At 41.7% G+C, this 22,755-nt stretch overlaps 1 protein-coding gene across 1 annotated transcript in view; it reads left to right on the forward strand.

The window, feature by feature from the left end:
• The window catches only part of rab26 (RAB26, member RAS oncogene family), a gene marked incomplete at both ends in the record, with an annotated part of 90,833 nt that extends 68,330 nt beyond the window's left edge, over positions 1–22,503 (forward strand). The window contains 4 exons of the mRNA XM_079182328.1: positions 17,276–17,341; positions 18,310–18,366; positions 19,082–19,158; positions 22,401–22,503. Of these exons, the coding sequence (XP_079038454.1) occupies positions 17,276–17,341; positions 18,310–18,366; positions 19,082–19,158; positions 22,401–22,503 (303 nt within the window). The remainder of the gene's footprint in view (positions 1–17,275; positions 17,342–18,309; positions 18,367–19,081; positions 19,159–22,400) is intronic.
• Positions 22,504–22,755: the final 252 nt, after the last annotated feature.

Genomic DNA, 22,755 nt, shown 5'->3' on the forward strand with positions numbered 1-22,755 from the left:
TTTTTGTCATTTCCAGGCGCTGCACTTTAACGAACTCCTCCTAGGGAAATAATCGAATCAACTTCAAAATTGGTCAGTACAATCTAAAGACCTTTGTGATGAAAAGTTACTCAAAGCTTGTTGTTTCGTGAAAAGCTGTTGCCGTGGCGACGCATTCTTCGCCATGAAAAATGAAGGTGTTTTTGAGGGGCTAAAAATGCTCAAAACATAACAAAACTTGTCAAACACATTTAAAATCATGAATGTAGTTATCTGATATGACTTTAATGTTTCAGAGTGACAAGTCGGCTCGATAGCGCCCCCTACAATATTTCGCCGATGCAGCCCTCGCAGTACGTCTCACCTACATGGATATAAATTGGGAAGTAGGTTTATTACATATAGACTTAAAAAAAGGTCTTAGGGCTCTAAGCTCTAAACCCCACCAGAAGTCAGCCATTTTGAATTTTGTATGAATTTATAGCGTCGTTTGTGCAATTTCCAGGCGCTCTACTTTAACGAACTCCTAGGAAATTAATCAGATCAACTTAGAATTTGGTCAGAACAATCTCAAGACCTTAGTGATTAAAAGTTACTAAAAGCTTTAGGTTTCATCAAACGACGTGGATTTGGTGTGGCAGCCATTTTACATGGTTCACCATCATCCATCAAGCTGTTGTAACTCAACTGTACTTTGTCAAAACTGTCCCAAACTTGACATGCTTGTTGACGGTCATGACTTTAGGACTTCTGCATGCCAATATTAACTCATAGTCATAGCGCCACCTACTGATAAGCACGGACGTAAGCAGGATTCTATAATTACAGCGGCCCAAACACTGAACTTATTAAAAGGGTTTGTGGGCACACCATGAGAAAAAGACTTCTCTGATCTAAATATGATCAAACTAAGATGCCTGGAGAGCAAAAGTTAAACAGTGGATTCTCAAACCATGTCAGTAGGCATTAGTATAAATGATCTGTCCAGAGCGTCTACCTGAGAATCAGGTTAAATGTCACAATGAATGCTTCACAAAACAGTCTAAAGTTACAGAAGAGCTTAAAAAGAAAACGGTGTTAAATTAAAGTGTTCAAGTAAAAGCAATTGATACTACTGTTTTCTTAACTTTCATGTAAATCCAAATAAAATCAGGACACTGCAGGGAGTTGAACCCCATCCCAGTAAACTGACAGTCTGTTATGTTACTAACCCTGAAGCGCATTCACGCACATTCATTTTCTTGATGATCTTAACAGGCTTTCATTTATGATTGTATTGGAGGTACCCTCAACACATTTGAGGCTTAAGACCTGTCAACGCGATCTTGTTATGCTGCTGGTCGACGCAGGAAATATCATCTAACTCATGCACGCAGTGTTTGATGGTCACAGAAACGCACGGCAGCGTCCTCCAGAGTCCTGCCAGTACCCTCGACGTGCGTGAATGTGCGAGGGCCCGGTCAATGCTGCTTGCAGCTTTAATTATTATTATTATTATTCTTCCGATTATTTTTCATGTTTCGTCGCAAAAAGGAGGTGCTTGGGATTCTGGCAACATTTTGAAATTTTGCACGCAAGCCAGAATTTGTGAAAATTGCAGTCTGATTGGGGTGTCCAGCTGCGTTTTGAAATATTGGCTCGCTAGCGCCCCCTATTGAGTAGCCCCAACATTGGGTTTCACCTAGCTGTATGAAATTTGCTAGGTATGTGGAACGTGATGGGGCGTACAAAAAATCCTCTTGGAATTTTTCACTAAACCAAACAGGAAGTCGGCCATTTTGAAGTGTATGACGTTTTTGGACCGTTTCAAGGCATCATACTTTAACGAACTCCTCCTAGAGATTGAACCCGATCGACTTCAGACTTGGTCAGTATGCTCTTGAGACCTTGGCAGTGAAATGTTACTCAAAGATCAAAAAGTTATCGTACTATGTATCCGTGGCGTGGCGTCAAAAAAACACCATTCGCCATGAAAAAGGAAGTAGTTGTAACTCGGCCGTACATTGTCTAATCTGCTCCAAATCTCTCATATGTCATATCATCCCGACTCAGAACACATCTATATGAAAATGTAGAATCATAGTAAGAGCGCCACCTATTGGCAACTGGAAGTTGTACGTTTTGTACTTTGACATCCTGCTCCTCACAGATTAATCAGATCCCTCTCAAATGTTGCCAGGAAAGCCTTAAGACCTTGATCATGCTTCATTGTGAAGATTGTAAGAAGTTGTCGAAGGGCGGCGACGTGGCGGCTCGGCGAATTTCGATCCTTCGCCATGAACGAATAAACTGATGTAACTCGACTCCACATCATCAGATCTTTACCAGATTTCACATGTTTGATTAGACTCCAGGCCTGAAGACATCTGCAGGCCAATTTTTAATCATAGTCATAGCGCCACCTACTGGTAACAGTAAGTTAAAGACTTTATACTTTGCCTTGTTTCTCTTAGTAGGTAAATCAGATCAACATCAAACTACTTCCACACAAATGTAAGAAGTTCATAATGCCAGTTCATGAAGCTTTTGATGTTTCGTCAAACGCCGTTGCCGTGGCGACGCAGTCTTCGCTGTGAAAAACGAAGGTCATTTTGAGAGGCTAAAAAAGCTCGAAACATAAGCAAACTCTGCACGCAGATTACAATCCCAAAATGTAGTGATATAAAATGCTTTTATTCATTCAGAGTGGCAAATCGGCTCAATAGCGCCCCCTACAACATTTCGACGAAGCAGCCCTCGCACTACGTTTGACATAGATTTACAAAATTTGGTGGGCACATGTATCACATGTGGACTTAAATAAAAGTCTCTTGGGACCATGCTCTAAACCCAACCGGAAGTCACCCATTTTGAATTTCTTTTGAATTTCTAGTGTCGTTTTTGTCATTTCCAGGCGCTGCACTTTAACAAACTCCTCCTAGGGAAATAATCGAATCAACTTCAAAATTGGTCAGTACAATCTAAAGACCTTTGTGATGAAAAGTTACTCAAAACTTGTTGTTTCATGAAAAGCTGTTGCCGTGGCAACGCATTCTTCGCCATGAAAAATGAAGGTGTTTTTGAGGGGCTAAAAATGCTCAAAACATAACAAAACTTGTCAAACACATTTAAAATCATGAATGTAGTTATCTGATGTGACTTTAATGTGTCAGAGTGGCAAGTCGGCTCAATAGCGCCCCCTACAATATTTCGCCGATGCAGCCCTCGCAGTACGTCTCACCTAGATGTATAAAATTTGGGAAGTAGGTGTATCACATATAGACTTAAAAAAAGGTCTTAGGGGTCTAAGCTCTAAACCCAACCAGAAGTCAGCCATTTTGAATTTTGTATGAATTTATAGCGTCGTTTGTGCAATTTCCAGGCGCTCTACTTTAACGAACTCCTCCTAGGGAATTAATCAGATCAACTTAGAATTTGGTCGGAACTATCTCAAGACCTTAGTGATTAAAAGTTACTAAAAGCTTTAGGTTTCATCAAACGACGTGGATTTGGTGTGGCAGCCATTTTACATGGTTCACCATCATCCATCAAGCTGTTGTAACTCTACTGTACTTTGTCAAAACTGTCCCAAACTTGACATGGTTGTTGACTGTCATGACTTTAGGACTTCTGCATGCCAATATTAACTCATAGTCATAGCGCCACCTACTGATAAGCACGGACGTAAGCAGGATTCTATAAATACAGCGGCCCAAACTGAACTTATTAGAAGGGTTTGTGGGCACACCATGAGAAAAAGACTTCTCTGATCTAAATATGTGCAAACTAAGATGCTTGGAGAGCAAAAGTTAGATAACAGTAGGTTATCCTAACCATATCAGTCGACATTAGTATAAATGATCTGTCCAGAGCTTCTACACGAGAATCAGGTTAAATGTCACAATGAATGCTTCACAAAACAGTCTAAAGTTACAGAAGAGCTTAAAAAGAAAACGGTGTTAAATTAAAGTGTTCAAGTAAAAGCAAATGATACTACTGTTTTCTTAACTTTCATGTAAGTCCAAATAAAATCAGGACACTGCAGGGAGTTGAACCCCATCCCAGTAAACTGACAGTCTGTTATGTTACTAACACTGAAGCGCATTCACGCACATTCATTTTCTTGATGATCTTAACAGGCTTTCATTTATGATTGTATTGGAGGTACCCTCAACACATTTGAGGCCTAAGACCTGTCAACGCGATCTTGTTACGCTGCTGGTCGACGCAGGAAATATCATCTAACTCATGCACGCAGTGTTTGATGGTCAAAGAAACGCACGGCAGCGTCCTCCAGAGTCCTGCCAGTACCCTCGACGTGCGTGAATGTGCGAGGGCCCGGTCAATGCTGCTTGCAGCTTTAATTAGGGCCCGAGCACCGACGTAGTCGGAGCGGAGGACCTATTGTAATCGTAATGTTTATTATTATTATTATTATTCTTCCGATTATTTTTCATGTTTCGTCGCAAAAAGGAGGTGCTTGGGATTCTGGCAACATTTTGAAATTTTGCACGCAAGCCAGAATTTGTGAAAATTGCAGTCTGATTGGGGTGTCCAGCTGCGTTTTGAAATATTGGCTCGCTAGCGCCCCCTATTGAGTAGCCCCAACATTGGGTTTCACCTAGCTGTATGAAATTTGCTAGGTATGTGGAACGTGATGGGGCGTACAAAAAATCCTCTTGGAATTTTTCACTAAACCAAACAGGAAGTCGGCCATTTTGAAGTGTATGACGTTTTTGGACCGTTTCAAGGCATCATACTTTAACGAACTCCTCCTAGAGATTGAACCCGATCGACTTCAGACTTGGTCAGTATGCTCTTGAGACCTTGGCAGTGAAATGTTACTCAAAGATCAAAAAGTTATCGTACTATGTATCCGTGGCGTGGCGTCAAAAAAACACCATTCGCCATGAAAAAGGAAGTAGTTGTAACTCGGCCGTACATTGTCTAATCTGCTCCAAATCTCTCATATGTCATATCATCCCGACTCAGAACACATCTATATGAAAATGTAGAATCATAGTAAGAGCGCCACCTATTGGCAACTGGAAGTTGTACGTTTTGTACTTTGACATCCTGCTCCTCACAGATTAATCAGATCCCTCTCAAATGTTGCCAGGAAAGCCTTAAGACCTTGATCATGCTTCATTGTGAAGATTGTAAGAAGTTGTCGAAGGGCGGCGACGTGGCGGCTCGGCGAATTTCGATCCTTCGCCATGAACGAATAAACTGATGTAACTCGACTCCACATCATCAGATCTTTACCAGATTTCACATGTTTGATTAGACTCCAGGCCTGAAGACATCTGCAGGCCAATTTTTAATCATAGTCATAGCGCCACCTACTGGTAACAGTAAGTTAAAGACTTTATACTTTGCCTTGTTTCTCTTAGTAGGTAAATCAGATCAACATCAAACTACTTCCACACAAATGTAAGAAGTTCATAATGCCAGTTCATGAAGCTTTTGATGTTTCGTCAAACGCCGTTGCCGTGGCGACGCAGTCTTCGCTGTGAAAAACGAAGGTCATTTTGAGAGGCTAAAAAAGCTCGAAACATAAGCAAACTCTGCACGCAGATTACAATCCCAAAATGTAGTGATATAAAATGCTTTTATTCATTCAGAGTGGCAAATCGGCTCAATAGCGCCCCCTACAACATTTCGACGAAGCAGCCCTCGCACTACGTTTGACATAGATTTACAAAATTTGGTGGGCACATGTATCACATGTGGACTTAAATAAAAGTCTCTTGGGACCATGCTCTAAACCCAACCGGAAGTCACCCATTTTGAATTTCTTTTGAATTTCTAGTGTCGTTTTTGTCATTTCCAGGCGCTGCACTTTAACAAACTCCTCCTAGGGAAATAATCGAATCAACTTCAAAATTGGTCAGTACAATCTAAAGACCTTTGTGATGAAAAGTTACTCAAAACTTGTTGTTTCGTGAAAAGCTGTTGCCGTGGCAACGCATTCTTCGCCATGAAAAATGAAGGTGTTTTTGAGGGGCTAAAAATGCTCAAAACATAACAAAACTTGTCAAACACATTTAAAATCATGAATGTAGTTATCTGATGTGACTTTAATGTGTCAGAGTGGCAAGTCGGCTCAATAGCGCCCCCTACAATATTTCGCCGATGCAGCCCTCGCAGTACGTCTCACCTAGATGTATAAAATTTGGGAAGTAGGTGTATCACATATAGACTTAAAAAAAGGTCTTAGGGGTCTAAGCTCTAAACCCAACCAGAAGTCAGCCATTTTGAATTTTGTATGAATTTATAGCGTCGTTTGTGCAATTTCCAGGCGCTCTACTTTAACGAACTCCTCCTAGGGAATTAATCAGATCAACTTAGAATTTGGTCGGAACTATCTCAAGACCTTAGTGATTAAAAGTTACTAAAAGCTTTAGGTTTCATCAAACGACGTGGATTTGGTGTGGCAGCCATTTTACATGGTTCACCATCATCCATCAAGCTGTTGTAACTCTACTGTACTTTGTCAAAACTGTCCCAAACTTGACATGGTTGTTGACTGTCATGACTTTAGGACTTCTGCATGCCAATATTAACTCATAGTCATAGCGCCACCTACTGATAAGCACGGACGTAAGCAGGATTCTATAAATACAGCGGCCCAAACTGAACTTATTAGAAGGGTTTGTGGGCACACCATGAGAAAAAGACTTCTCTGATCTAAATATGTGCAAACTAAGATGCTTGGAGAGCAAAAGTTAGATAACAGTAGGTTATCCTAACCATATCAGTCGACATTAGTATAAATGATCTGTCCAGAGCTTCTACACGAGAATCAGGTTAAATGTCACAATGAATGCTTCACAAAACAGTCTAAAGTTACAGAAGAGCTTAAAAAGAAAACGGTGTTAAATTAAAGTGTTCAAGTAAAAGCAAATGATACTACTGTTTTCTTAACTTTCATGTAAGTCCAAATAAAATCAGGACACTGCAGGGAGTTGAACCCCATCCCAGTAAACTGACAGTCTGTTATGTTACTAACACTGAAGCGCATTCACGCACATTCATTTTCTTGATGATCTTAACAGGCTTTCATTTATGATTGTATTGGAGGTACCCTCAACACATTTGAGGCCTAAGACCTGTCAACGCGATCTTGTTACGCTGCTGGTCGACGCAGGAAATATCATCTAACTCATGCACGCAGTGTTTGATGGTCAAAGAAACGCACGGCAGCGTCCTCCAGAGTCCTGCCAGTACCCTCGACGTGCGTGAATGTGCGAGGGCCCGGTCAATGCTGCTTGCAGCTTTAATTTTTACTGTTTTTGCTCAAAAAGGAGGTGCTTGGGATACTGGCAGAACTTTGAAATTTTGCACGCAAGCCAGAATTTGTGAAAATTTTGATCTGATTTGGGTGTCCAGCTGCGTTATGAAATGTTGGCTCGCTAGCGCCCCCTATTGAGTAGCCCCAACATTGGGTTTCACCTAGCTGTATGAAATTTGGTAGGTATGTGGAACGTGATGGGGCGTACAAAAAATCCTCTTGGAATTTTTCACCAAACCAAACAGGAAGTCGGCCATTTTTAAGTGTATGGCGTTTTCGGACCGTTTCAAGGCATCATACTTTAACGAACTCCTCCTAGAGATTGAACCCGATCGACTTCAGACTTGGTCAGTATGCTCTTGACGCCTTGGCAGTGAAATGTTACTCAAAGATCAAAAAGTTATCGAACTATGTATCCGTGGCGTGGCGTCAAAAAGACACCATTCGCCATGAAAAAGGAAGTTGTTGTAACTCGGCCGTACATTGTCTAATCTGCTCCAAATCTCTCATATGTCATATCATCCTGACTCAGAACACATCTATATGAAAATTTAGAATCATAGTAAGAGCGCCACCTAGTGGCAACTGGAAGTTGTACGTTTTGTACTTTGACATCCTGCTCCTCACAGATTAATCAGATCTCTCTCAAATGTTGCCAGGAAAGCCTTAAGACCTTGATAATGCTTCATTATGAAGATTGAAAGAAGTTGTCGAAGGGCGGCGACGTGGCGGCTCGGCGAATTTCGATCCTTCGCCATGAACGAATAAACTGATGTAACTTGACTCCACATCATCAGATCTTTACCAGATTTCACATCTTTGATTAGACTCCAGGCCTGAAGACATCTGCAGGCCAATTTTTAAGCATAGTCATAGCGCCACCTACTGGTAACAGTAAGTTAAAGTCTTTATACTTTGCCTTGTTTCTCTTAGTAGGTAAATCAGATCAACATCAAACTACTTCCACACAAATATAAGAAGTTCATAATGCCAGTTCATGAAGCTTTTGATGTTTCGTCAAACGCCGTTGCCGTGGCAACGCAGTCTTCGCCGTGAAAAACGAAGGTCATTTTAAGAGGCTAAAAAAGCTTGAAACATAAGCAAACTCTGCACGCAGATTACAAGCCCAAAATGTAGTTATATAATATGCTTTTATTCATTCAGAGTGGCAAATCGGCTCAATAGCGCCCCCTACAACATTTCGACGAAGCAGCCCTCGCACTACGTTTCACATAGATTTACAAAATTTGGTGGGCACATGTATCACATGTGGACTTAAAAAAAAGTCTCTTGGGACCATGCTCTAAACCCAACCGGAAGTCACCCATTTTGAATTTATTTTGAATTTCTAGTGTCGTTTTTGTCATTTCCAGGCGCTGCACTTTAACGAACTCCTCCTAGGGAAATAATCAGATCAACTTAGAATTTGATCGGAACAATCTCAAGACCTTAGTGATTAAAAGTTACTAAAAGCTTTAGGTTTTGGTGTGGCAGCCATTTTACATGGTTCACCATCATCCATCAAGCTGTTGTAACTCTACTGTACTTTGTCAAAACTGTCCCAAACTTGACATGGTTGTTGACTGTCATGACTTTAGGACTTCTGCATGCCAATATTAACTCATAGTCATAGCGCCACCTACTGATAAGCACGGACGTAAGCAGGATTCTATAATTACAGCGGACCAAACACTGAACTTATTAAAAGGGTTTGTGGGCACACCATGAGAAAAAGACTTCTCTGATCTAAATATGTGCAAACTAAGATGCTTGGAGAGCAAAAGTTAGATAACAGTAGGTTATCCAAACCATATCAGTCGACATTAGTATAAATGATCTGTCCAGAGCTTCTACACGAGAATCAGGTTAAATGTCACAATGAATGCTTCACAAAACAGTCTAAAGTTACAGAAGAGCTTAAAAAGAAAACGGTGTTAAATTAAAGTGTTCAAGTAAAAGCAAATGATACTACTGTTTTCTTAACTTTCATGTAAGTCCAAATAAAATCAGGACACTGCAGGGAGTTGAACCCCATCCCAGTAAACTAACAGTCTGTTATGTTACTAACCCTGAAGCGCATTCACGCACATTCATTTTCTTGATGATCTTAACAGGCTTTCATTTATGATTGTATTGGAGGTACCCTCAACACATTTCAGGCTTAAGACCTGTCAACGCGATCTTGTTACGCTGCTGGTCGACGTAGGAAATATCATCTAACTCATGCACGCAGTGTTTGATGGTCACAGAAACGCACGGCAGCGTCCTCCAGAGTCCTGCCAGTACCCTCGACGTGCGTGAATGTGCGAGGGCCCGGTCAATGCTGCTTGCAGCTTTAATTATTATTATTTTTACTGTTTTTGCTCAAAAAGGAGGTGCTTGGGATACTGGCAGAACTTTGAAATTTTGCACGCAAGCCAGAATTTGTGAAAATTTTGATCTGATTTGGGTGTCCAGCTGCGTTATGAAATGTTGGCTCGCTAGCGCCCCCTATTGAGTAGCCCCAACATTGGGTTTCACCTAGCTGTATGAAATTTGGTAGGTATGTGGAACGTGATGGGGCGTACAAAAAATCCTCTTGGAATTTTTCACCAAACCAAACAGGAAGTCGGCCATTTTTAAGTGTATGGCGTTTTCGGACCGTTTCAAGGCATCATACTTTAACGAACTCCTCCTAGAGATTGAACCCGATCGACTTCAGACTTGGTCAGTATGCTCTTGACGCCTTGGCAGTGAAATGTTACTCAAAGATCAAAAAGTTATCGAACTATGTATCCGTGGCGTGGCGTCAAAAAGACACCATTCGCCATGAAAAAGGAAGTTGTTGTAACTCGGCCGTACATTGTCTAATCTGCTCCAAATCTCTCATATGTCATATCATCCTGACTCAGAGCACATCTATATGAAAATTTTGAATCATAGTAAGAGCGCCACCTATTGGCAACTGGAAGTTGTACGTTTTGTACTTTGACATCCTGCTCCTCACAGATTAATCAGATCCCTCTCAAATGTTGCCAGGAAAGCCTTAAGACCTTGATCATGCTTCATTGTGAAGATTGTAAGAAGTTGTCGAAGGGCGGCGACGTGGCGGCTCGGCGAATTTCGATCCTTCGCCATGAACGAATAAACTGATGTAACTCGAATCCACATCATCAGATCTTTACCAGGTTTCACATGTTTGATTAGACTCCAGGCCTGAAGACATCTGCAGGCCAATTTTTAATCATAGTCATAGCGCCACCTACTGGTAACAGTAAGTTAAAGTCTTTATACTTTGCCTTGTTTCTCTTAGTAGGTAAATCAGATCAACATCAAACTACTTCCACACAAATATAAGAAGTTCATAATGCCAGTTCATGAAGCTTTTGATGTTTCGTCAAACGCCGTTGCCGTGGCAACGCAGTCTTCGCCGTGAAAAACGAAGCTCATTTTGAGAGGCTAAAAAAGCTCGAAACATAAGCAAATTCTGTACGCAGATTACAAGCCCAAAATGTAGTTATATAATATGCTTTTATTCGTTCAGAGTGGCAAATCGGCTCAATAGCGCCCCCTACAACATTTCGCCGAAGCAGCCCTCGCACTACGTTTCACATAGATTTCCAAAATTTGGTGGGCACATGTGTCACATGTGGACTTAAATAAAAGTCTCTTGGGACCATGCTCTAAACCCAACCGGAAGTCACCCATTTTCAATTTATTTTGAATTTCTAGTGTCGTTTTTGTCATTTCCAGGCGCTGCACTTTAACGAACTCCTCCTAGGGAAATAATCGAATCAACTTTAAAATTGGTCAGTACAATCTAAAGACCTTTGTGATGAAAAATTACTCAAAACTTGTTGTTTCGTGAAAAGCTGTTGCCGTGGCAACGCATTCTTCGCCATGAAAAATTAAGGTGTTTTTGAGGGGCCAAAAATGCTCAAAACATAACGAAACTTGTCACACACATTTAAAAGCGTGAATGTAGTGATCTGATGTGATTTTAATGCTTCAGAGAGGCAAGTCGGCTCGATGGCGCCCCCTACAATATTTAGACGATTCAGCCCTCGCAGTACGTCACACCTAGATGTATAAAATTTGGGAAGTAGGTGTATCACATATAGACTTAAAAAAAGGTCTTAGGGGTCTAAGCTCTAAACCCAACCAGAAGTCAGCCATTTTGAATTTTGTATGAATTTATAGTGTCGTTTTTTTACAAGTTACAGAAGAGCTTAAAAAGAAAACGGTGTTAAATTAAAGTGTTCAAGTAAAAGCAAATGATACTACTGTTTTCTTAACTTTCATGTAAGTCCAAATAAAATCAGGACACTGCAGGGAGTTGAACCCCATCCCAGTAAACTGACAGTCTGTTATGTTACTAACCCTGAAGCGCATTCACGCACATTCATTTTCTTGATGATCTTAACAGGCTTTCATTTATGATTGTATTGGAGGTACCCTCAACACATTTGAGGCTTAAGACCTGTCAACGCGATCTTGTTACGCTGCTGGTCGACGCAGGAAATATCATCTAACTCATGCACGCAGTGTTTGATGGTCACAGAAACGCACGGCAGCGTCCTCCAGAGTCCTGCCAGTACCCTCGACGTGCGTGAATGTGCGAGGGCCCGGTCAATGCTGCTTGCAGCTTTAATTTTTATTGTATCTGATATTTTTGGGGCGATTTCTTTATGGTATACTAAACTATGACATATTATTGTGACAGTGGCAGTGTGACTATATCCGTCAAACTATACTGTGACGTTTTACGACCTTTTCGACACACTATACTTTGATAATTTTTCAGCATACTATACAATGACTTTGTGACTTTCTTCGACATACTTTACCTTTAATGTTTTTGACATACAATATTGATTTTTTTTTTGTGGACCTCTTGTCATTCCATACAATACAAGTGTTGACCTTTTTCATCCTGTACTATGAATCAACAACAATAATTCCAATAAATAAAGCTTGAGGACAGAGATGCATTGTAAAATTGTTTGAAATCCAGTGCTTGTAAAAACTGTCCAAGGGCAAAATCTCATAATAAAAAATATTTAAAAAATTAAAAGTGAAAAGAAAGGATCCAAATGTGACCATTTTATTCTTAATTTCATCCTGTTTTTTTTCCTGTTTTTTTTAAATTTTGAAGTTCTCATTACTTCCTTGCCTTCTGGGTAACACTTCATTTTAATAGTGTTGAGATTGAAAATGGTTACGCCATCCACTACAGCTGTGCCTTTATGTATATTTTTCAAAAACACAACATGTTTAAAGAATAATATAGAATTATTTAGTTTAGATAATTTGTTTCACAAGTACTATTAATTTAGCTTATTTCTTTTCATACGTGGAGTTTTAATGTCACTCCATGCTATCCAAGAGGGAACTTGTGTCATTATTTACCAACCAACGGTGGACCTCTGTCATTCCTTACAGTACAAGTGTGGACCTTTTTACTGTAAAGTGAATCCAAGTGTAGACTGAGCACACTAGTATATTGAAAAGTTGATTTACATCCAGTGCTTGTGCAAACCGGTCAGGCAAGTATTTTGGAAAGGCTGATGACAAATCAGTTTTTAGTGAACTAAAACTGAAAAGAAAGAATCTTATTAAGTATTTAGGTACTTAAGTATTATATTCTTAATTTAACCCTGGTTTTTGTATTTTCTTCCATTCTTTTAGATTCTAAAATACACGTTGCTCTCCTGCCTTCTTGGTAGCCATTTAAATTAATACAGTGCCAAAAATAAAACTTAAGGTATCCACTAAAGTTGATTATTTTGTTACCATTTTTCTAAAACAAACATGTTTCAAGAGACTGATGTCTTCACTAAGTGGCCTGTTAGCCCCTCCACAGTCTGAAAGACAGGCTTGGGGCTGCAAGCCATTCACACAATGGAGGAGTGTTTAAACGACGTGTGTGAATGGGTTCATTAAAATCCCTGCCCCAGCCTGTAGGATAAGTGCTGCGCATGGACTTAAACACTCACACACATGCAAGTCCCCACTTGGCTAAAATTAAAAAAAATCTACCAGAGGGCTTTGGACATGATTTCAGCTTGATATAAGGCATGACCATCAGGGGACCTAAAAAATGTCCCCTGTTTGTTCCTCGGTGCACAGTTAGTGGCTGTGTAACGACGCCTAAGCCCACTGTTGGATAGGTGCGCCGGTGCACACACACACACACACACACACACACACACACACACACACACACACACACACACACACTAGTCAAGGTTGATTGATTAACGGCTGTTTTCACAACTGCATTTCACAACTGCCCGTAGTGTGACTATTAGGTTGACACTTGTGGTTTTGAGTGAACTGTGGTACAGACATTTGTTCACACTTTGGTTTACGTCCAGATACTTGCAAAACTAACTGTCCCATCAGCCTCAGCTGTACGTTTTTGTTTGGTGCTATTTAGCAAAGTTAGCATGCTAGCACGCTAAGCTGAGACGGTTAACGAGGTGAACACGATACCTGCTAAAGATCAGCGTCTTGGAAAAGGCTGGATGTGTGTGGCAAGAATTTCCGATGTGAGCTTCCTGGACATACTCAACCTCCCCCAAAATGCATTGCGGCTCTTTAGATTGTTATTACCTTGAGTGGAAGATGTTGATTGTGATTTGTGAGGATACATTTTTATGAAACGGTAGTAGAGGGCCGGTGACGTGGTGATCGATACAGTCATGTGATGCAGAGAAGGCACATTGCTTTAGGTTTACTTCTGTGTGAACAGTCCGCTGGTAAGAGCATACTTAACCCTTACAGTAGTGTGCAGAAGGCCATTTCACCCACAGCCTGTGTGTTTCCATGTGAGTGCTGCCAAAACACTGGTGACGTACAGTCAGTGTTGTGTGTCATGAGAATATTTTTGAAAGATAAAGGGCCATAGCTGCTTATTGATGAGAAAATGTTTTTGGTTAATTTTCTATTAAAACTTTTTTAACGTTTCTTTTACCAAAAGTAATATTAATACCAGCTTGGTCACTAAAAATGCAAAATCTCTTTTCAAACTCTGAATTGGCAGCCCACCGTCATGACAACTTCTTCATGTTGAAACTTTATTCAAACAGGGGGCTTATCTGTTTTTGAAGAAACCCACAAAGTTCGGAGAGCTGTTAGCCTCTGTGCAAATTAGGACGGGACATTTCCTGGTGACCTCTGGTGACCGCTAACGCTATCTGTAATTGGTTTGATTCAACTCGTTTTCTCTTGGCATTAGGTTGCACTTATGTCACCTTTCTAAGTTAGTAAAAAGTTAAGCACCCAGCAAAACTCATCATGACTCAGCAATGGGCCCTTTCGAAACCCATGGCCGTAACATTCTGTCTCCCCCGTCTGTCGATCAGAAGCTGCACCGCGGCTGTTAATCTGACTGCGTGTCAAGAGCTGTCACATGCGGACCAACACACCACACGTGTCCTCCTCCCGTGCTCCCACACACACCGCGTGACTTCTAACGCTCCACGTCGACAGCGAGCCTTTTGAAGTTTGATCACTTTGGGGCGCAGCAGCCGCGCTCCCGCTTTCACTTCCCCGTAATCCACCCACAGGCCGCCGAGATCTTTCCAAGGCCTGTGTGAGGAGTAATTGGCAGGTTGGCGTGTTGCCGGGAGTCGGGGCTTCTAGGTGAGGGCTCCGGTACATTAATCTCTGTGTAATGAAGTGAGGTAAAGCCCCGGGGAGGGAGCGCAGAGTACTGTAAACCTGCAGACGAGAGGAGGGATTACAGCTGATCCGAGTATTATTCGCCCGATGATACACTCGCAGTGAGATGGAGGGAGGCAGGAGGAAATGTGTGTGCACAGTGCAGTACGTGTGTGTGTGAGTGTGAGAGAGTGTTTCACTCGATAGCAATGAAATATATTTACCTCTACCTCCCCCCCCCCAACCGCCGGTCCGAAGCGATCAATGTGTGCTTATTGATGCTTGACATGTTAACAGCAGCTGTCTGCCCAGCTGGCCCTCTCTAAGGTTAGGTTAGGCTACATTTCTTCTGTAGATCACGTCACTGTTAGAAAACCCCATGCTGGGATCTTTTCAATTCAGTTCGCTCTTTTAGAAATTGCTGTTAACGATTTACTTTCTTCCCACGATCTTAGACAAAGAGTTACACATTTGGATGTCTTTTTTTTTCCAGCTTCTTATATACTAACTGCAATACTGATGAAATGTCCCATTGTGTTCTGTCATAACCTTCCTGTTCTCCTCCCTCAAAACACAAGAGGTGCTCTGACACAACCTTTCTGTTGCATAAGCTCTCCATTTCATTACACCTACCTTCATCTTCTTCTCACTCTTTATCCAGGCTTAGCAGCGGAATCTATGTCCGTTATGATATCCCGTGAACCCCCCCCCCCCCCCAAAAAAAAACAGGCAGGCTAAAAAAAAGTAAATACGAATCCTGTGATCCTTCGTGGCTCATTATTTAGTATCTCAGCTCTCTGAGAATTTATTTCACTGCCCAAAAAAAAAACTTTTCAGGATTTTTCCACGTGTAACGGTTGAAAGCGAGATCGGATTTAGATTTCATCACACACACAAAAGTACACTCACACAATACAGTATCTGCTCAGAGAATGATAAGGGACAGTAATTACCATCCCTGAAATGATTTCCATAATCATCTGGGTTTATTAGAGACATGAAAGTAGGGAAGCTTCTCGGCTTGAATGCAAATTAGCGCAGCCTGCATTAACAATCCTATTCTAATAACGGCTCACGGTCATCGTGACGAGACACAACCACAGTGATAAGCTACAGGTTTCGTATTCTGGGGGGATCAGAGCTACATATAAAGAGTAAATCCTGTTTCTGGAAGAAACCAGAAGGTTTTTCCACGTAATTTGATACTGCACAATGGTGGAAAGTTATTTTATCTTTTTTCACAGTCTCCTAAATGTTACGCTCCCGTACAATGAAATTGCATTGTCAATGTGATTTGAGGGCAAACTATTTTCTCCCGTGTTATTTGTTTTTGAAGTCCGCCTAAATGATACATGAATTATTCATTTACAAACCCCTGGACTTTAAAAGCCCATATGTGTCTCAGCAAGATTGTGTTTCTGCTCATGTCCCGGAGAGAGCGACACAGAGCTACCGTTCAGAGAAAAGACGCCACACTGCAGTGCAGACAAGTCAAAATAACTGGAGGCTACAGTTGCCTTGTATAATACTGGATCTTCCTGTACAGAAAAATATAATTCACTTCCCTTAATAAATCAATAAGAGAAGTGATTTGTCCCATATTTTTCTGCTTAGACTAGAATAGAATAGGACGAGGTCTCAGACAACGGTAAATACATTTAAAAAAAAATCAAAATGATGTATAATGTACGTCCATCACGGCCTCACAGAGATGTCACATCTACTTCTGCTGATCCCACATACACACAGAGCCCCTCATGATTGTGTTAACTTTAATCAGTGTACTGGAATATTTGATGAAATTAGATGAAATATCAGCTGGCAGTTAAAGACTGACCTGTCCAATACTAATCAGATCTGGAAGGACTGCAACCGTTTCTCACTCTCCTTATTTTTAGCTACATTCATCACCCCCGTGTAACTCCGTTTCTCAGCTGCTCCCCGCTGCATTTCGAAAGTTCGCACAACCCGCTGTGTGAAAGTGGAAGTGAAACTCTCTTTGTCTCGACGCAGAGTGAACTAAACGACGAGATCTCCTGAGGAGAGTGCGTGTGAGTTATAGTATCAGAGGGTCGAAGACCCCCAGAGAGATGAAGTGCTTTTTAACAAAGCCAGGTAGCGGAGAGCCAAGACACTACTGGCCTGTAATTGGAAGAAGACGGATGGTTAGAGATGCAGGAGGAGAGACGAACGATGAAGAGGGGATCTGGAGCCAGTGAACAATAAATTTATCTTTTGTCTTTCTCCCTCTCTCCATCTCCGCGGCTCCATCCATCTCCTCTCTCAACACTTTCTCCAATCCCTCCCTCGCATCACGCCTGTCCCCCCCTTCCCGCTTTGGATCGCTTCACCACTCTTGTGCCCTCTTTCTGTCTCCAGGCATGGCTGACAGAGATCCATGAGTACGCTCAGCAGGACGTGGTCGTCATGCTGCTGGGCAACAAGGTGAGACCTTGTTGCCAACACTGGGATGTGGATGGACAGATGGACTCAATAGAGGGAGGGATGGGGAGGATCATGGAGGGGGGTGTGGCGGGAGCTGGAGTGGATTTATGGATGTGTCTGGAAAGAGGGAAAGAGATGTAATTCACACAAAACGACTTTGGAGTTGGTACTGGTCATTTCAACAGATCCTCTGATCTAATTATCTTAACTTAACTCATCAATATATGACATTTTATGTTAACAATAAATCAAATAATACGAACAGAGCCCAACCAAAGAGATTTATCACACAGCTCTGCAGTTCCACTCAGTCCTACGTAGCTTAGCATCTTTTAGCTTTTAGTTTACGACTGCGCTGTTTTGATTCATTCTCACCGCTCTCGTCCACTTTGGTTGTGGCCTCAAGAGGCAGCTGTTTTCAGTGCAAGAGCTCTGATTAATTCAGTATACTCAACCCGCCCGGTGCCAAATGAATGCAACTAGTTGCTGAACACTGTGGAGTGTTTAGCTAAAGAGCTAGCTAAAGCTATCGAGCCAGGTATTTCTCTCAGGAGTTGGTGGAGACCAAAACCGAGCTCAAGAAAGAGTAAATGAACCTACATTTTTTCAGGTAGCCAGAAATACAACTCCAAATGTATGCTAATGTTTCTCTGCGTCTGTTAAAATTGCAAATAAGGCAACTGTTTGCACGTTTTGTAAGGCGATAAAATGTCAGATGTAGCATTTGTTTTGCTTGTTACGGCGCTGCCTTGCATCCAAGTGAACCAAAATAAGTCATTAATGCAGTCAACGTCTTATACATCTTATTTCCTTGACATTTATCTCCAAATCCTACATTTTCTTTCAGGAGATGGTCGTGAAAATCGAAACCAAAAATAGCAAATAACACAAAGTGATGCTACATATGTCAAACATGGACGACAAACGTTGTGTGTGTGTGAGAATGACACTTTCTAACTGTTTTACAGGTCGACTCCACGCATGACAGGATGGTGAAGCGAGAGGAGGGAGAGAAACTGGCAAAGGTGAACTTCCTCGTACACACACACACTCAACACACACAACACACACATTCACATTCAATTTGACACATGTAACAAGGATAAAAGACGTACTGTGCTCTGCCCACGCAGCCACGTGGACTCTAAAACTCCCCCCATGTAGCTGCTGAGTCTTGATCAGTGTGTGCAATTACGTATTCATGGAGGCACATAGTGTTGTTATTGTTTGGAATAAATGACGGGGGCTTGATAACTTAATTTTCCACGCCATGTTTCGCTCAGATAAGCTCTGAGAGGCGTGTTAGAGTAAATATGAAGAGAAGTGAGAAAAGCACTGCAGCTGTCAAGGTAGAGGCACACACACACAGCGGGAATATTGACATGTTTACACACACACACACACACACAGACACACAGACATAATGAGATTGCTATACCTGGGAGCATCTTTCATTGACTACACACTGTGTTCATTTTCTTTCTTATAAGTTACAACAAAGAGGGGAGAACATTTGGTTTTCAAAGCCAGAAACATCAGCACCCATGAAAATGATTGTTGAATTATTGGTATCGACCTAAACCTAAATGAATCTAAAACCTAATTTTTCTTTCGACAACAGACACATAAGAGTGCCAAGTCCACATCACGCAACTCACACACACACACACACACACACACACACACACACACACACACACACACACACACATCCCTAATAACAGATGTTTCTCTGTGCAGGAGTTTGGAGTGCCCTTCATGGAGACGAGTGCTAAATCTGGACTGAATGTGGAGCTGGCCTTCACTGCAGTGGCCAAGTGAGTCACACACACAAACACAAAACACCGCAGCATGAAGGAACACACAATGGCAGAGCACACAAACTCTCAAAAGTTCCCAAGCGATGACGACTAGAACGGTACTGGCCCTTGAGTTCGACAGCTCCGGTGTTGCATGAACAGTATAGCCGACAAGTGTTAAAGCATTCAAACACAGGCCTCCTCGGTTCAAACGTCACAGATAAACATTTCAATGGTTTTATCACAAAAGTAAAACACAAAGTTATCACGCTGTAGCTCACCAGACAGCGGTCTGTTTCCTGCCTTTGCTTTCACCGTTGCCATTATCTCACGGTAGCTATAGCCGAAGCTGATAGCAACAGGCGTCATTTCAGCCGACAAAATCCATCTGATGCACGAGAGGAACCTGCTTTCCTTTACTTTGGTGTGAAATCCAAAAAAATCTATTGTTTAAAAAAATATATATTTTTGAGTGGAAACCATCGTTACAACGGTGCACTTGTGCCGTGCTAGAATGGGAAAACGTGACGTTTTGAGAATGGGGAAACTTGCTGCGTATCAACAGTAACTGGGATGGTGGGGCTTAGCTAGGATCAGTTGTCCCCTGTTACATTGCATCAGTTTGAAAATGAGAAGGGAACATCATAAGTAGCCTTTAATTATATGTGGGGAATTATGAGTTGTAAGTAGGTACATGAATGTGTTGCATTTTTGTGAATCTGCTCTCCTTTTTTCCTGAACACTGATATTAAACTGACATTAAACTGATATTAGGATGAATTGCTGCTCTAGACATGATGTGTGAGAAAAGTACTTTTTAATAATAATGATAAACTTCCAATAATCCGTTCCCGCCGCCGACTTGTTCATAGCAGCTCGGTCAGTGACCCTACGTGTCAAACTATGATGCTCTAGGTGGCCGCAGTTATGGTGGGAGTAAAGGAGGAGGTCAGGTGACCACGGTGTAAAGAGCGACAGTAAACACAGGACTTTCACTCAGGAGACCCTGTTCGAGTCCCGTGTGAAACCAGAAGGCACCCTTGCCCTATTTTAAGTTACGCAAGTAAAGTTATTAGAAGTGGTTACTTACTTATCTTAACCACAAACCGAAACTTTACCAAGTTATTTCCTGTGAACACATATCCTTTTTAAATAGTGCATGTGTCAAACAACCCACCCAAACCCTCGTGCACTTCTCTCTGTGAGAACATCAGCCTAATACCTTAATAAAGTGTTAAAGAAAGGACAATGCCCTCTCTCTTGAGGTATATATATAGTGGAACACATCAATGCTAAAGCAGGTCAACTCCATAAACCACAGAGTAGAGAACAATGGCTCCGTCAGCTGCACGGATGAAGCCGTTTTTAGAGGTCGGATCAGCTGAACTTCTGCTGCAGTGCTGCTCTCACACAGAGATTTCTGAAACATTTTTGTGTGAAGTTATTTGAGGTCTTTTATGTTCGTTTAAAAAAAAAACTCTGCATCGCTAATGGCGGACAGGTGCAGATGGAAGACTTTAGCAATACCAACCACGTATGAACAAGACCAGTCTGGTAATGATAGGGCACAGGAGGGTCATTTATTTCTGACATAATGTACATTTGTATTTGTTCCCTGCAGCCATGGTATCTCCAGCATTCGAATAGAAAGAGACAGAACTGATAAATCCAGCTGTTATGATGAGATTACTATCCAAACCAAAAGTTTGTATTGACAGCAAGACATCCGACAGTTCCTTCCATTATTTCCATCTCGTTTCTCTTTATAATGAGGATGCTATTTTAACTCTGTGTCTCACTTAAATGTGTGGTGTCGGACAGTTTGTGTGGGAGTTGTTTTACATTCATAGCCTCGTTATGGCAACAGGCTGGCATTGTATGGTTGTTGCCAAGAATAGCGTGACAGTCTGGCACACAGCACCATGCAGATATATACGGAAAAACGAGAGCAGCCCTGTTCTCGCTGCCGTCCTCTAGCTCATGTTAACACCGTTTCACTATTTGCATCCTCCTCTTTTTTTGGCCCGCTCACTCCAAACTTCTCCATCCGCTCTCATCCCTCACTCTTCCACCGCATCGTGCTGCAGTCCATTTCACGTTGTGAGTGCTTTATTTGCATAAAACACACAAGTGCTTTATGCAAACTAAAAGCCTCAAAGAACGGGTACAAAAAAAAAAATGAATCACCTGGAAACTGTGATAATGATGCTTGTCAACGACAATGGTCTCTTGTCACACTACTCATTAATTGACTACAGTAACGTAAGCATCATGCATCTATTTATATGCTTTGTTCTTTGTAAATTCAGTTTTTTCTTCCTCACTTGTTTTCGTTGCTTGGATTTTGTTTGTTTTTTTACAGTGAAAGATAATCCAGGTTTATCGATTAAGGTTCTGTACAGAGGTCAACAGGTCACCATTCTGTTCGCTCTAATGAGCTAATTAAGACGGGAACATTGAGCTTTCCCATCTTAACACGTTCTGGCTGTTGCTTCACATCTGACGGACTGATATGAGAGTCATAAACATCTTCTTCTCTTACTTTGGACAATCACTGTATTTTCTAAAATGTCAAACTAATTGTGGAAAAAATATATATTTTGTTGATCTTTACTGTACGTGTGTGGACGCGATGTCTCTGGAACGCCTCGAGGGAGTTTCATTACATCTGGCCCCGAGCATCCACTTGAACTCAAGGATGAGTCGATTCATATTTGGTGCTCAGAGGTCACTGCGACCTCACAAAACACGTTTTTGGCTGTAACTCCAGAATGAATCAGAATGTCAAATTCATACACATGTTTAATCGGATACAATTATGACTTATTGACATTTTGGACAGACATTGATGTAAACTGCAACCTGACGGGGCGGTAATTCTAGTACCATCTGTCAGGAAACACCAACCCAGATGATGAAACTAATGTTAAAAAAAAAACAGGAAAGCAATTCATGGCAATTTCTGAAGCTGATGGCAAAGACAGCAGCATAATTCCGACATATTTCCTCTTGCTACAAGCATCCAACTGTAAAATCAGATGGTCGTGTCAGGCCATCCTGGAATTCATCAACCAAACACTGTTTTGAAATGGTACCTGGATCAAGTTTCCAAGAGCTGAAATGAATGGAAACATTTTGATTTTCACATTCTGTTTGGAGGTATTTGACTCCGCTCTGCTCTGTCGCCACCTATCAGTAGCAGAGTTAGCGCAGCCTCATGTTCCACTGTCTCTCTCTCTCTCTCTCTCTCTCTCTCTCAGAGAGCTGAAGCACAGGACCATGAAGGAGCCCGATGAGCCAAAGTTTCAGCTGCAGCAGTACGTCGACAAAGAAATGAGGACTGTCGGCTGCTGCCGCTCGTAGACCATATCCTTATGCCTGTTGGCGCGCGCGCGCGCGTGTGTGTGTGTGTGTGTGAGATAGAGAGAGGGAGAGAACAGGTACATTCCATTAAAGTAGTAATTCATCTGCTGTGTCTGGGAATTATCATGCAATTCTCAGTGTTTGTAATATTTCTATCAGTGGTAACATGGCCAGTATGCTCTCTCTCTCTCCCCCAACCCACCTATCCTCTGCAACTGTGAATGTAATATAACTCCGATACATGCTTGCACA

Source organism: Pholis gunnellus (assembly GCF_910591455.1).
Source record: "Pholis gunnellus genome assembly, chromosome: 21".
NCBI lineage: Eukaryota > Metazoa > Chordata > Actinopteri > Perciformes > Pholidae > Pholis > Pholis gunnellus.